At 57.2% G+C, this 15,786-nt stretch overlaps 2 protein-coding genes across 2 annotated transcripts; one reads left to right on the top strand and one right to left on the bottom strand.

The window, feature by feature from the left end:
* Nucleotides 1-310: 310 nt before the first annotated feature.
* Nucleotides 311-3,710, bottom strand: C19H17orf50 (chromosome 19 C17orf50 homolog). Its single transcript, XM_061390354.1, has 3 exons — nucleotides 3,587-3,710; nucleotides 1,027-1,357; nucleotides 311-932 (listed from the first exon to the last, which is right to left on the bottom strand). The coding sequence occupies exons 1-3, from the start codon at nucleotides 3,597-3,599 to the stop codon at nucleotides 737-739; spliced, it is 540 nt and encodes a 179-aa protein (XP_061246338.1). The 5' UTR covers nucleotides 3,600-3,710; the 3' UTR covers nucleotides 311-736.
* Nucleotides 3,711-7,271: 3,561 nt separating this feature from the next.
* On the top strand, nucleotides 7,272-15,114 carry GAS2L2 (growth arrest specific 2 like 2). The gene is made up of 6 exons (XM_061390349.1): nucleotides 7,272-8,200; nucleotides 9,551-9,792; nucleotides 10,613-10,720; nucleotides 11,776-11,872; nucleotides 12,453-12,705; nucleotides 13,270-15,114. The coding sequence occupies exons 1-6, from the start codon at nucleotides 7,816-7,818 to the stop codon at nucleotides 14,807-14,809; spliced, it is 2,625 nt and encodes an 874-aa protein (XP_061246333.1). The 5' UTR covers nucleotides 7,272-7,815; the 3' UTR covers nucleotides 14,810-15,114.
* The last annotated feature ends 672 nt before the right edge of the window (nucleotides 15,115-15,786 follow it).

Genomic DNA, 15,786 nt, shown 5'->3' on the forward strand with positions numbered 1-15,786 from the left:
TCGTCGGCACACACGTTGACCGCGGTCAGAGCGGCCTTCCCGCCGGAGGGGAGGAAGGTCCAACCAGCTTCAGCCCTCAGCTCCCAGTGGGCATTCCTGGCGCGGAGCCTGCCTTTTTTCTTCTCAGCGCGCAGTGGGGAGAATGGCCTTTGATTGCCCTTAGCTGCAAGGGCTTGGTTCCGCCCCGAGCTGCTGGGAGGAGGCTCTCCGCCTGCCCTTTTCCCTCTGGCTTGAACCCGGGGGAAGGGCAAGGAGGGTTGATCTTTATCACGCTCACCGGGGTCCTCGCCCCTCCTCTAGGCACTGACACTTGGATCAGAGGCTTTATTGGAGGATTTGAGGGGAGAGGCAAGTTTCCCAGAGGGGTTATTTACTTTAGGCGATGCCTCTGCCCACCGGGCCAGAAGGAACCTGAAATACCCAAGAGACAAGTGAGAGGGCTGTGGGCAGGGGACGGGAGTCAGGTGGGCGATGGGCACCGCGTGCTGACCAGGGAGGCGCTGTTGCAGGAACGGACCTCCAGGTGATGATGTTGGGCTCCGCACTGATGACAGGTGGGGCCGCCCCATCGGGGTGCGCCTGCTGGTCTGCTCCGAGAGAGGGCACCCCTGAAGGGAGGCTCTGCGGCACGTGATCGACGTCGGGGAAGAGAGGGGAGGGTTGCGGGCATTTGGGGTGGAGGCGAAGATGAACAGCTACAGAGGCAGGGAGTTGGGGGTGGGAGGGTTGGTGGCACTCAGGGGCCGCCGTGGGCAGGCCGCGTCTTCCCCAGATCCGGGTGCTCCAGAACGCAATGCGCCACGTAGCTCGGCGAGCTGTGCAAGTTCCTGCACTTCTTGCAGAAAAGGATCTCGCAGCGCGCGCAGCCCCCGCCGCGCGGCCGCCGCCGCCGCGTCTCCAGCACGCACGGCTCCTCGGGAGGGCTCCGCTTCCTGCGGGGGAGGACCGGGGCGCTCAGGGCACCGCGCCGCTTGCTCGCGCGGGGCGCCCCGGGCATCCCGCCCCCGCCGCGGGGCGCGCCCTCACCTGTCGGCCGGCGCGGCTAGGCCTCCGAGCAGCGCCAAGGGGCTGAACCAACCCCAGAAACCGCTCTCCGCGCGCCGCAGCAGCGCCACCTGCTGGGTGCTGGACTCCTGGCGCAGCGGGTAGTACGACACCGAGCCCCGCTCACGGCCCTCGCCGCCCTCCGCCTCACCGCCGGCCTTGGCCTCGCCCTCGGCCGCGCTCTCCTCCAGCGGCCTCTCCTCGTCCGACTCCGACTCCGACTCTGACTCCTCCTCCGCGGCTTCGGCCTCCGCCTCTGCCTCCCTGGCCCGGGGCTCCTCCAGCTCCTTCTTCCACAAGGGGGCCTTCGCGCCTGCACGGGTGTTGGGGGGTGGGGAGAGATCAGTGAAGGGCCCTCCCTGGTACCCTGACTGTGGCGCCCAACCCGATCCCCCCCCCCCCCCTAAAAAGGCAGGCGCCCGAAGGACATGCATGAGATGTGCGGGGCCAGCAAGATTCCAAGAGAAGGTTTCCAGAGTGTGCAGGATTTTCTGGGCAAAGAGGGGCCTGATTTCCTAGGTCCCTGAACTTCCCAGCTGAAGAAGGTTCGGGGCAAGTCTGGTCGCTTCTGTCAAGCTCCGTTTCCCCATCTGTAAAATGGAGAGGAAAAAGTGCCCATCTCAAGGGCTACTGAAAAGCAGGTATCAGATGGAGTCTGTGTGAAGCGCCTGGCCCAGGGCAGGGACGCGGGGCGGGGGAAGCCAGCAACAAGCAGGTGCCATGAGGCTTGAGCCCGGGAATGGTGGTTCATCACCCACTTCCTTCTAACTGGCCTCGGGGTGGGGACTGATGCCTGTGCAGCTGTCAATAATCAGGAAGTGCCCCGATTGGAATTTTAATAGGTGGTTATCTATATTTTGTTTTCTGCATGGAACGGGATTTCCTCCTTCAAAATGGGCCTTGCCTTAAGAAAGCCCAGCGTCACTTGCCGCGAAGGCAATGGCACCCCACTCCAGTACTCTTGCCTGGAAAATCCCATGGACGGAGGAGCCTGGTGGGCTGCAGTCCATGGGGTCGCGAAGAGTCAGACAGGACTGAGCGACTTCCCTTTCACTTTTCACTTTCATGCATTGGAGAAGGAAATGGCAACCCACTCCAGTGTTCTTGCCTGGAGAATCCCAGGGACGGGGGAGCCTGGTGGGCTGCCGTCTATGGGGTCACACAGAGTCGGGCACGACTGAAGCGCCTTAGCAGCAGCAGCAGGCAGGCAGGAGAGCGCACAGCGCCTCTGCATGATTAGGAAAGGGTGCCTCCGATGCGCAGAAAAATCCAGAAAAGTGGCCGGTATGGTCGGACTAAGTGGAAATCCACCCTTACCCCCACACGCACACCAGGAAGACTAATCAGGAAAAGGCCTCTATTCATCCTTCCAGGCTTGAACCCAACCTTGCTTGTCGGATTTCAGCCACCTCTGATTCCCCCCTTGCTGATGTTCAGGGCACAAACTCCACAATCCCAAGCAGCAGTCCTGGCAGGTGGGAAGTTCCTGGGCTGACCTGAGAGTAACCTACCAGGAGGTGTCCACCACTCATTCAGCAGACACAGGCCCAGCCCTACCGTGTGCCCTGCGGTCTGCTGGATCTGGGGAGCTAGACTTGGAGGAGGGCAGGGAAGACACAGCTCCTGGGGTTTTCCCTAGAAAGGTCTAGAAAATTTTCCATTGATCCCTGCCCATCTTGTTTAAAGAGGTTGGAAACAAAGGGGAATGATAATAAAGTTAGTGTTCCAGCCCACATGTACTGAATACCAACTGCACGTAGCCACCTGGCTAACCACATCATACGTCCTGCTGCTTCCCGACACTGTCTGGTAGGTGATGAGGTAGGTAAGAGAGGGGCCTTTGAATTTCAACCAAGACTTCTGAAAGCTTTCCAAAAAGAAAGTTTTTTTCAGAGATTCTACCAGTTCTTGGTATTGCTATAGGTGGAGAACCGAGATCCACTGTCTTTTTTTTTTTTTTTCTGTCCAAGCCACAGTGGCTTGTGGGATATTAGTTCCCAGATCAGGGATCAAACCTGTGCCCCCTGCAGTGGAAGTACAGAGTCCTAACCACTCCAAGTTCCACTGTACTTTTATTTAGGAAAACACACTTAGACTTCTGGCTGTGAAAGGCCAGAGCTAGAGCGCAGCCAGGAAGGGGTGCTGGGGACATGTGGGAAAGGATGAGGAATTAGAGAGGGAGGGTGGAGCTTTGGGGGCCAGGCGGTGGAGTTTGAACTCTGTCCTTCAGCAGTTGGGGAGCCTCTGGACATTTTGACACAGGGATGTGCTCAGAGCATCCTTCAGGATGTTTCCTCTGACAGAAGGAGACAGACAGAGACCCACGTAGGAGTCATTACAGTGGTCCAGGCCAGAGAAGACAAAGATCCAAACAGCAGCAGATGAAGATGTGAGAGAAGATGTCAGAAATATTCAGAAAAGAGAGAGGAGAGGGCTTGTATATGGATGGGTAACTGAGAAAACTTCTACTCTGGGGTTGCCATGGTGATGAGCTTGTTGATCCATCCTGGGGTCGAGAGACCCGTCCTCCAGCTCCACTCACCATGTTTATCCATTCTCCCCAAAGTCGTGCTGCCCTCTTTCCCTGATTAGGCAGAGGGATGGGACAGAGTTGCCATAGAGCTTGGTCTGGTCTCTAGGGCCTCTGCTGGATTACAAGGGGGCGGGGCTAGAGTCTCACCTGCCAATAGGATTCCACCCGCAGACTAACTGCCTTTTCTAGAACTTCCATCCCAAACCCTACCTTCTCTCTTGGGAAGGTATTAAGGGGACAGAGAGTAACTTTGGGGCTTCCCAAGTGGCACTAGTGGTAAAGGACCCACCTGCCAATGCAGGAGACATAATGGGTTCGATCCCTGGGTCGGGAAGATCCCCTGGAGGAGGGCACAGCAACCCACTCCAGTATTCTTGCCTGGAGAATCCCATGGACAGGGGAGTCTGGTGGGCTACATACAGTCCATAGTGTTGCAAAGAGTCGGACACAATTGAAGTGACTTAGCACAGAGGGACTTTGGCCCCCCATAGACTGGGGTCAATTCCCAGCTCTACCACATAAATGTAAACTCTGAGTGTTAGTGAGTTATCTTTCTGACCCTGTGTCTCTCTTTCTGTATGTCAGAGCCGTGCAGTACAGACTTTACCTGGCCCACTGAAAACACGTAAAGCATTATGTCTACTGGCATCACTATTTTCTCCCCTTCCCTTTCAGTTCAGTCCCCGTCTTTCCTCCTCCCTGCTTCCCACCCCGCCCACCTCCAGCTCACTGCCTTAGCTCCGAGGAGCAGAGGACACGGTGTCAAGCTATAGGAAGCAGGGCTCAGGTAAGACCCAGGGGTAGCTTCTGGATGTTCAGTATATGTGTGAGAGCTGGGGCTCAGGAAAGGAATAAAATTGTAGAAACTTGGGGAAACTCCTTCATTGCTTGGCCTGACAGTGGGGTGTTTTGGCAGAGTCAGTGGTATTCAGAGGGGCAGAGGATGCAAACCCAGGTCTGGAGAGCCTCCGTCTGATGTGATACAGTTGCTGGAGTCAAGAAGATCCCAGTCTGTTAGGGGAACATGACATGGTGCTCCATCCAGGCCTGAAGTGGGGGCATGGGTCTCTTCCTTCAGACATCTCCCAGTTTGGTGGGATATAGAGCAAAGAGGGCAGACCAGCCTCCAAGAATCTCGTGGGGGTAACACTGTGAAGAACCGTAAAGAATCTAAAATTTTACCCTATGTGCAAGCTAGCAAGTTAGCACACTGTATTTTCCTAGGTGCTGCCAAAACACGGGAGACTCTTGAGTTAGAGATAAAAGACCTCATTACTGATGACGCAGCAGCATCGGGATACCTGTGTCATCTTCTCTTGGCCCCTGTCCCATGGGTGCTAGGTAGTACCTGCATATGTAGTGGCTTGCATTGTAAGAGGAACCCTGAGCTTAGGGAACCCTAATTCTTTTTATACTGGATAGCAACCAAACCTGTTTTTTGCTCTGGAAAAAGACACTGTATCTTCCAAGGTTTTTCACTATATAAACACCTTTGAAACACCTCTGCAAAAAATAGGAAAGACCCATGGAGAACGCTCTCCTCCCCAAACCTGAATATCCTTACATTTTCTGAAGGAGCTTATAGCCACCTTGGTTCTCTTTTTAAAATTTATTATTTATGGCTGCGCTGGGTCTTCGTTGCTACACCCAGGCTTTCTTTAGTTGCGGCAAGTGAGGGGCTACTCTTCCTTGCAGAGCAGGAGCTTCTCGTTGCAGTGACTTCTCTTGTTGCAGAGCACAGGCTTCGGTAGTTTGGCATGCTGGCTTAGTTGCCCCGCAGCATGGAGGATCTTAGTTCACAGACCAGGGACTGAATGTATGTCCCCTGCATTGGCATTGGCAGAAAAATTCCTAACCACTGGACCGCCAGGGAAGCCCCTAGCCACTTTGGTTCTTGATGGGACATTTCAAAAGCTTACTCTGTCCAATTTAAATGGCTTCACAGAATGGCTGGAAGACTTGACAGGTTCTCTCTTTGGGGCTGGGCCCATCTTCCCTAACTTCAAGAAAACTCTATCCATGAATAATACCTAAACAAGATAGGATCCTATTAGCAAGAAGGGAAACAGCTCCTCTGTCTCGGGGGTAACCAGCCTCTAGAATGGCTCCCAATGACCCCTGTTGCCTGGTATTCCCTCTGATGTAGCCCCTTCCCATATGAAATAAGGCCAACCTGTGTCATTGATAGGATGTTGTGGGAATTGACAGAGTGTGACTTTCAAGGCTATGTAATAAAAGACCCTGTGTCTTCTGTCTTGCTCTCTGGAGAAAGGCCACTGCCATGTCATGAGGACGCTCAGCCAACCCCACGGAAAGGTCCATCCATCCATGTACTGAGGAATGCAGGCCTCCTGCCAGCTTCAGTTTTCTTGTTTCCTTATCCATGAAATGGGTACAACCATCATTATCTTGACGCCTTTAGAAGGTAACTGAAAGAAAATTACTTTCCAAAAGGTAAAGCAAAGCCCTACATAGAGACCCTATTTCCCCTCTTCCTCAAATTCCACCTGTCATTGCTATTCCTGGGATATACCAAGTATCCGCCTGCCTGGAGTGTTTTTGGGTTGTGTGTTTGTCACAGCACAAGGCTTCAGGATCTTAGTTCCCCAAGCAGGGATTGAACCCTGGGCCCCTACAGAGAAAGTGCTGACTTCTAACCACTGCACCTCCAGGGAATTCCCCCACCTGGAGCGTTTGCCCTGGCTGTTCCTTCTGCCAGGGTGCCCTTCCAGCAGACATCTTCAGGGCTTGCTTCCTCACTTCTCTCAGGTCCCTGCTCAAATATCACCATATCAGTGAAGTCTTTCCCAGCCACCTTACAGAAAGTCCCCCAGCCCCAACCCGTCTCCTGGAGCCCTTCTGTTTTCTCCCTGGTATGTATCACCGTCTGACTCACTACAGACTCATTTGTTTATCTGTCATCCATCACCCACCATCATGTAAGCAGCCTCCGTGAGGACGGGGGCTACCTGAAAAGTGAAAGTGTGAGTGGCTCAGTCTGACTCTTTGAGACCCCACGGACTATAGCCTGCCAGGCTCCTCAGTCTCCAGACAAGAACACTGGTATGGATAGCCGTTCCCTTCTCTAGGGGATCTTCCTGACCCAGGGACCGAACCCGGGTCTCCCGCATTGCAGGCAGATTCTTTACTGTTTGAGCCACAAGGGAAGCCCCTACAGCTACATCCTCACGCACTATAATAGCGCATGGCACACAGTAGGTCTGCAGGAAGTATTTGTTGAATGCATGCATCCCTGTGGCCATGGAGGAGGAACTATGATTGACCGCCTGCTCTGGAGGAATCATGTGGGTAGAGTAGGGGATGGAGCCGGTTCTCCAGAGAAGGCGGGGATCATGGCACACAGCCAGAGCTGCTGGGAGAATCAATGAAGCTGGGACCCCTCAGTCCTGACAGTCGGAGACTTCTCACATCCACGAATCCTCTCTTCCTCACAACGCCCCAGAGAGGGAGGTATTATTATTCCCATTTTACAGTTGAGGCAAACAAAGGCACAGAGAAGACAGATAGTATGTGAAGGTCACAGGGGGATTCAGGAAAGAGTCCAAGGCCAGACTCTTGGCTCTGAACTCTATGGCTGCATCTATTTCACCCCTAAACGGCAGTGCTCACTGAACTCGGAGAGGCATGGCGCCCACTGGCCCTGCTCCCCTCCTCCCATTCCCCAAAACCCTCCACCGGGGTTGACCAAGTGAGTGATAAGCCAGTCCCAGCTTCTTCTTGGCTTCTTGGGCCCCAGGGCAGCCGATGCTGGGAAGGGTTAACAAGGAGTGTTTGTAGCAGCCGCTGGTCTCCAAGGAGAGGAAAGCAAAGTGGAGAGGCTGACAGACAGCCAGACTCCGGGCTGGCTGGTGGGGGGTGGGAGGCAGCTAGTGTGGCCTGTCCGGCCCTGGGGGGGGAGAGAGGAGTGTCTTCCCCTCCATCTGTCCTGGGAGCCGGCGACCTCTGAGCAGACTGGGCAGCTGGGGCGTGAGGCCTCTGCAGGGCTAGCAAGTAGGAAAGTTCTGGCAGGGACTGAAGAATGTGGGGGGGTGGGGGCCCGGCTTGGCCCAGCCCACTGCCGATGGTGGCGGTGGCCAAAGGCAGAGGCGAGTAGCAGAGCCATCCCAGACTCTCAGAGGGTGGAAGGGGACCCCTGAGTCAGGGGGAACCTGCCGAGACCCCACAGGTGACAGGAGTGAAGACGCAGCCGCGGCAGAGTGGAGGTGCCCGGCCCAGCCATGCTCCAGCCCCGGGCCAGCAGGAGGAGACCTGGGACCCCCGGGCCTCGGGTGAGCAGCATCCAGCCCTTTAAGTCCAGCGAGCAGTACCTAGAAGCCATGAAGGAGGACCTGGCCGAGTGGCTTCGGGATCTCTACGGAGTGGACATCAGCGCAGCCAACTTCCTGCAGGTGCTGGAGACAGGCCTGGTGCTGTGCCAGCATGCCAACGCCATCACTGAGGCCGCCCTGGCCTTCCTGGCTGAGACACCTGACCAAGCCCAGAGGCTTCCTCTGCCCCGGGCCGGGGTTTCCTATAATGAGGCTGCCCAGCCTCGCACTTTCCAGGCCCGGGACAACATTTCCAACTTCATCCATTGGTGTCGCAAGGAGATGGGCATCCAAGGTAATCCCCCTGTGTTCCCCCACCTCGCAAGACCCTTCTCCTGCCAGGCATCCATCTCCTCTCTGAGGCTCAAGCTGTCAGGGGTCAGGGGTTCTCCTTCCAGATTTGCCTTGGGCCAGCTCCTCATTCCTTTTCATGCTTCAGTTTCCCTATCTCATAGTAAATCCCCAGTAAATCAATGTGTTAAATGAATGATTTGAGCACCTGTCTCTTTGGGGTCACGCACAGGGCTGGGCAGTGAGTGCTGAGAGGCTGAGAACCTATCAGAGCTAAAAGAAGTTGTGGCCCGAGAGAGACAGCTGAGAAGCATAAATTACAGCCCAACTGATAGAAACTCAAGTAGAGCTTCTGTGCCGGGGAGATGGGAGGAAACAGTCACCTGATGAGGCCTAGAAAAACCCAATAGAGGACGGAGATTTGAGCTGAGTCTTCGGGAATAAATAGAAATGTGGGGGGCAGGGGGTTCTAGGCAGAGGGGGCATGGAGAAGGCATGTGTTTGGGCCGCGGTGGAGTGGGGAGGAGGCAAGTGGACCCCAGCCAGTCTTGCTGGGGCTTGCAGGACTCAGGGAGTGACATATCAGCCTTCCTCATCACCTTGGCCCTGAACCCAGTGGCAGGGATGTACCTGAATGCTCACCACCCTCCAGCCTTTGGCGGTGGGGATGGGGCGGTGGGGAGGGGGGGTCAGGCCCCGCCCACTAGCTGGTGGCCGCAACAGTATGGAGCAGGCTTGCAGCCTTGATAAAGGCTAGTGTTTTATCGGGCACTTAACCACAGGCCAGACATTGCCTGCAGTCATATAGCTATCCCCACCACAACCCCGTGAAACAGACAGCATTCTCCTCAGAGGAGACTGAGGCTGGGACTAGCCCAAGGTCATACAGCCGGTGGGTGGGAGCGTCAGGATTCCAAGCTGGCAGCCAGACTCCGGAGCCTGTACTCCACCCTGCCAGGTTATGCATGGGCTGGGGGTTGAATCTGGGGTGCCTGGTGGTTACTGGAAGTGAGAGACCTGGGTGCTTCTTCCTGCTGAACCCATCCTGGCAGACAGAGCAGAGAGAAGGGCAGGTGGAACTGGGTTCCTTCTCTTGGCTGCGTCCCCTCTTCCTGCCCCCACCTCTCTTATTAGGCAGCCACCTGCTCTGTGCTCTGTACCCGAGCAATTCTGCCCCGGCCCCTCTGAGGGGCTGGCCTGACGCCAAGATCCTGAGACGCTAACCCCCATCCCAAGCCTGCTTCCCCCCTTCCCGGGGTCCAGGGTGGTCCCAGGGCTCTCCCACGCGCAGCGCTCTCTCCAGGGAGGTCAGCAGGGGGCTCAGGCTGCCTACCCTCCTCTCGCCCCGGGCCAGAGGTGCTGATGTTCGAGACGGAGGATCTGGTGTTGCGCAAGAACGTGAAGAACGTGGTCCTGTGCCTGCTGGAGCTGGGCCGCCGGGCCTGGCGCTTCGGCGTCGCGGCACCCACCCTGGTGCGGCTGGAGGAGGAGATCGAGGAGGAGCTGCGGCTGGAGCGCGCCCTGCCCTCGCCCAAGCCCCCGCCGCCGGCGCCCCCTGAGCGACGGCCCTGTCACTCCCGCGACCTGGACCAGCTGGTGAGGACTTGGGCACGCCCCGGGCCCCGCCCCCTCGCCCCCCGCCCCAGCCAGCCACCCCCTTCCTGAGCTCCAGGCCCCACCCCGACACTCCCCGACCCCGTGGTTTTTAGTTAAATCGTGTCCACTCTGAGCCGCCACCCTCGTCGTTTTCATTAGGAATCCAGCACCCTACACCTCTCTTGCTTAAACCCCGTGGGCCGGTGGTTACAAAGGCAGCACCCTCTCTGACGGCTGGGTTCAAGTCTTATTCACTGCTTTGCGGCTCTGTGACTTTGGGGCAGATTATTTGCCCTCTCCTCTCTGTGCCTCGGTTCCCTTTTCTGTACCGTGGGGATGTAGCTTTCCCATGCCTACCTTCCATGACCGCTGTGGGTCTTAGGTGAGCCAGTGCACGGCAAGCGCTCGGCCTGTGTCCCGCACAGCGGGTCCTGGGGTGGGAGTGAACTGGGAGCGACTATCCACTTCCACCACCAAGAAATCGAGCTCAGGGAGGTTTCTTCACCTGCCCAAGGTCTATAGTGCGGGGGAGGCAGTCAGATCCCAAGGTCTGCCTTAACCATCACACTCCTCGGCCCCTGTTGGCTGACCCAGGAGAGCGCTGAGCCGTAGGTCACCACTCAAGGTCTTGTTCTCCTTGAGTGATTAAACGCTTTCTCTGCTTGCTTGTCAGCCCCTAGTCCTGACTCTGCAGAAGCCTTGGGGCTGGGGGCTGGGGGCTGGGGACAGGCAGGTGGCCCATTGAGCTTGACCCAGAGTGCAAGGGCGCTTGGGTCCCTGGGCAGAGGGGAGGGCTGAACCCAGTGCCCACCGCCCGCAGGTTCAGAGCCTGGTGAGCCACTGCACCTGCCCGATTCAGTTCTCCATGGTCAAGGTGTCGGAGGGGAAGTACCGCGTGGGAGAGTCCAACACCCTTATCTTCATCCGGGTAAATTGTGGGAGGGGAGGTGGAGGGAGCCCAGGGGGTCAGCAGGATCAGGAGTCCTGCGGTGGGACTTTATCTAGGCCTGAAGGTGAGGAAAGGAGATCACCATCCACCTCTAGCTATCCATCAGAAGGCTTTCCCTCTCTCCCTCTGGAAATTCCAGAAGATTCCTGGCAAAGTTGACAAGCATGTCCCCCGCTCCTATTAGGGCAGTTAGAAACAGCCCCCACCCCCATCTACCTCTGCCTCAGCCTAGTTCAGAGGGGGGGTCTTCAGGCAGAAGTGGGGGTGAAGGGTACGCCCACTTTTCCACCCACAGGCTTGGTCACAGCAAGGGGCCTGAGACTCGCCCCCCCCCCCCCACCAAGTCTGTGCTCCCTGTATGGCCAGCCGTGGGCCACCGCTCACATGCAGCTTCTGAGCACGGGGTTCTGATGCTAGTACAGGTCTGACCTGTGCCCCCCTCGAGCCCCCTGCCCATACCTGGCCCCCTCACCAGTAAGAGCCTGTGCCCAGGGGCGCAGCTGAGACTTCTCGCTGGGCCAGGCCGCCCATGGGGGCAGAGTCAGCTCCCCGGCCCTCGCCCCACAGCCTGAGCTAAGAGCCCTGTGAAGTAGGTGGGGAAGGACTGTGGTGCCTTGTTTCCTCTGAGGAAGTGGAGGCCTGAAGAGACTACATGACTGTGACCGGGAGTGAGGCCGGGACTCTCTCGAACTCTTTAAACACACACACCACAGAGCAAAGCCAGGGCCCGTTTCTGATACAAACAGGTGCAGGTCTGAACCCCTTCACGGTGAAGAGAGAGACGAGAGTCCAGGGCCAGACGACCCAATGCTCGTGAGGTCCTGTGTCTCTCTGTGGGGCAACCTGCCATTCGTCAGCTTGGCTTCCACCCTTGACAACATGTGTGATTTGATGCCAGTCACAGGAGGGTCTTGGGCTGCAACCACACACGTGTGTGTGTACATGGATGCGAGCTAGGGCTGAAGGCCCGCAGGCTGGTCCAGGGAGAGGGGACAAACTCACCCTGCCCTCCACCCCACCCTTGCCCCCTGCAGATCCTCCGGAACCACGTGATGGTGCGTGTGGGGGGCGGCTGGGACACACTCGGTCACTATCTGGACAAACATGACCCCTGCCGGTGCACGTCCCTCTGTGAGTCCCCTGGGAGCCCCTTCCCTGTGACTCTGGGTTGGGAGGCCAGGAGCAGAGGCGGGAGGTAGAGCTGATCTCCAGGGGCAAGAGGTGCGCCAGGAGATGGAGAAAGACACCGTAGAAGGTACCGGTGTGGGCAGCCATAGTGTAGTACCAGTTTACACCACAAGATGACGCCAAAGCCAAACACTCAGAACCAGCATTTGGTCACTGGTGCATGACGCCTGGGTTTAGGTTTGGTTCTGATGGAGGCACCAAGCATGACTTGGAAGGGTCTTTAGTCTTCCCTTAATCTCCATCAGCACCTCAAGACATCCCAAATAAGCATGCAATCTAAGTAAAGGATGTGAACTTGCAATACAAATGCAGCTTTCAGCAAGTCCCCCACCTGGGCCCTCCAACCAGATTTCATGCCCTAAACTCCTCCCGTGAGGAAAATTCTGGTGTTATCACTGTCCCAGTGGGTCCCAGTGTCTCTAATGTGGGATTCAGGGTGGGGAGCAGCTGGGGAGGGAACTGTGGACCCCATCAGCAGTTTAACCCTTTCCTCCTCTCCTCTCTCTGGGGGCTATGTTGGTAGCACACAAGACAGGCAGCTTCCTGCAGCCCCCTGCCCACCCTGTGCAGCACGAAGTGAGGGTGCAGGACGGGCCCTCGCAGCCCCAGCCTACGATGACCATCAGCCGCTCCCAGAGCCCACTGCCCCCCGTGGACTGGAAGACATATACCTCTTCAGGTCGAAAGCTGAGGCCCCCTGCTGTCTCCTCCCCCAGACCCCAGCGTGAACAGAGAGCCGGGCCAGGGGTCCACAGAGAAACAGCACCATTGCTGAGGTACTGGGGAGGGACAGGGCAGGGCCCTTTCCTGATTTGGAGTCCACACCCCCAGAGGCCACCCCAACTCAAGATAAGGGGAGCAGGACTCCCAGCAGTGCGCCATCCCAGCAGGACCTCAGGTGTTCAGAACCAAAAAAAAGCACCCAGTACCTTTAGGATCATCTAGTTACATTATACATCATCCCATTTCACAGATGAGGAGGCTGAGGCCCATAAAGGGAAGAGACTTACCCAAGACCTGTCTATCTATTTCATGGCACAGCAGAAACAAAGACCCTCTCCACCCAAAACTGCTGACCTATAGTCATGGGATCTGAAGCAACCTGGGGCCCAGACCAGGCTTCTTTCTGCCGGTTCCCCAAGGAATGGGGTGGGGGGAACAGGCTTAAACAGTATCTGCTCTAAGGAAGCATCTCTGGCAGTCATGGGGGAGAGGGAGTGTCTACTTCATTCAACATGAAGTCTGACCCCCCCGGGAGTTCTGGCTGGGAGAAGGCCATCCCTTCCCAGAGCCAGGGGACTGGATTACAAGACCTTGCAGTTTATGATTCATCCTTTCAGGTGCCAGGAGAAGTCTCTTGCCCCATCTCGGAGGCAGCTGCCAGCTGGGGACAACCTGCCCAGGCCCCAGTCCTCACCCACTCCCAGGGACCAAGACCCACCATGTACCTCCTTGGGGAAGAGGGAGGAGAGACACCCCCCTGAACCCCCCCGGGGGAGGACTCCCACATCTTCGGTTCATGAGAGGACAGACAGCCGGGGAACTCATGCCAGGACCCCCACCCCCCAGAGAGTCCGAGCCCCCGAGGCCACCGCCAAAGGGACACCAGCAAGAGGACTGTCTCCCCTGCCTCGTTCTCCCAGCCCAGCCAAGCCCGTGGGCCCCAGGCAACCACCCTGGGGTGAGGTTGAGGGTGCTTCCTCGCAGCTCAGGGAGCCAGCACCTGTCTGCTCTCCATCCCCTGTCAAAGGATCCACCAAGATCCCTGTCCAGTTGCCCCCAGCATGCCCCCCAACTCCGGGAAGAGGCTTTGCAGGAACTATAAGTGGAGGTCCCAGCACAGAACTGAAGAGAGGCCCCCTTCCATTAAGGGCCACCAGTGGAGACCTGTCTGGGTCCAGACATGAGCACTGTTCTGTGGAAGAGGGGCAGGAGGACCTGAAGCTGGGCGTCCAGGTGACAGCGGAGGCTGGAGGGCCTTGGGGCCTGGGCCCACAGCACCAGGAGGGGAGGTGCACCCCCTTGCCATCAGGCAGAACCAAGGAACAAGGCATCCATCATGGCCTTGAGGAGGAGCTTCCAACCAACATGAAGCTGCTAGGAATGGCGGGTGCCCGCCCCCAGGGCACTGGGTCTGTAGTCATTCCTCGCAGTGGGGTCTACGTGCCCAGTCTGGGTGGGTGGTGGCCTGACCCTGGGGGTCTTTATGACAAAGTCATCCAAGAGCTGATTCAGGACCCCCCACCCCTCCTTAAAGTGGACCTGGGAGCCTGGAAGGCAGCCCCTCCAGGCTCCCCTACACCAGCTGTAACTGCAGGCCCAGGAAGCCTCAAAGGGAAATTGAGAGCCCAAGAGAGTGGGCTGAGGACAGTGGCAAACCCCAGTGCCAAGAGCATCAGCACAAAGGCCCAAGGGGGACAGGACTGCTCAGCCCCTACAGTGTCTGCCAGCCCAGAATCCCTCACACTTTCACCCTCTGGCCCCAGTTCCGAGAGAGCCAAGGCATGTCCAACCAAGGGCAAGAGAACACTTAGGAAGCCCCAGAGAATCCCATCCATCTACAAGCTGAAGCTGAGGCCCAGGATTCGGCCCCGGAGAGATCACAGGCCTGAGAAGCGGCCATCACGGATCCCCAAGCCATTGACCTGCCTGCTCCTGGGCCCCTGGCCCCTCAAAGGCAGGCTGGTGAGAGCAGCACTGGGCAGTAAGGGAGGGGAGGCAACCCTGGTGGATGGAGCCTCGGCAGGGGAGGAGGAGGACAGAGAGGAGAGGAAAGAGCCAGCCGCCCCACTGGAGAGCAGCTCCCCACCTTCGGAGGGCCAGGGGCCCTGGCAGCTCGATCCAGTCCCCCTCTCACCTGAGGAGGAGTCCTGGGTCTGAGAAGATGCTTTCCTCCCTGACCCCGAGGAGGGAAGTGAAAAGATGCCCACGCACTCCCAACTGCAGGAACAAAAGGGAAGGTCCCTCCCCTCAATACAGGGCCTTGGTCAGGAGAGGTTAGAAAGCAAATAGAGACTCCATCTGCTCAGTTGAGCAGAAAGGCAATCCATGAGTCTCGATCCAACTCCAGGATGGTGGGGCTACCCTCTCCCAAAACAGCTCCCCCAATTCCTGCACCCTCTTCTCTGGCCAGGCCCACTTCCACAACTCTTATGTTATTAAACATGAGAGGGTCTGCCCCTGAACCCCCAAGTCTTGAATCCTCTCTATGACTGTGGTGATGCAGAAAGGTGTAACAGCATTTTTCCCATTGGGGGGTGGTGGGGGAGGTAGGAGGGAGCTACGGGGTGAGAGACGCTTCGCCTTTGGAGGTTCAGCCAACCTTGCCAGACAGCCCTTCTTTCCCAGAGCAGTTGTTGCATCAGCACCATGGACAGGGACAAGGTTGCCCCATACAGGCTCCTGTGGGGCTTGGCGCTAGTGGTAAAGAATCCTCCTGACAACGCAGGAGATTAAGGGATATAGGTTCAATTCCTGGGTCTGGAAGATCCCTTGGAGTAGGGAATGGCAACCCAGTCCAGTATCCTTGTCTGGAGAATCCTATCACAGAAGAACCTAGTGGGCTACAGCCCACAGGGTCACAGAGTCCAACACGACAGAAGCAACTTAGCACTTAGCAGGCGTGACTTCAAAACTCTACCCTGGTGGTTGGGAGCTGAGATCACTGAGTCAAGAGGGATGGTTGAGAGCATTCTTTAACACATCTACACCCCTTGAGTTAGCACCTCAACCCTGAGTGGGAGGAAGACACAAAACCAGAAGCTGGGCCTGAGTCCACTTATGAAAGTTTTCCCAAGAAGGTGGCAGAATGTTATCCTCTCAGTGGTTTTGATCAGTTGGAGGGTTCCAAGGCAGGG

Source organism: Bos javanicus, chromosome 19, assembly GCF_032452875.1.
Source record: "Bos javanicus breed banteng chromosome 19, ARS-OSU_banteng_1.0, whole genome shotgun sequence".
NCBI lineage: Eukaryota > Metazoa > Chordata > Mammalia > Artiodactyla > Bovidae > Bos > Bos javanicus.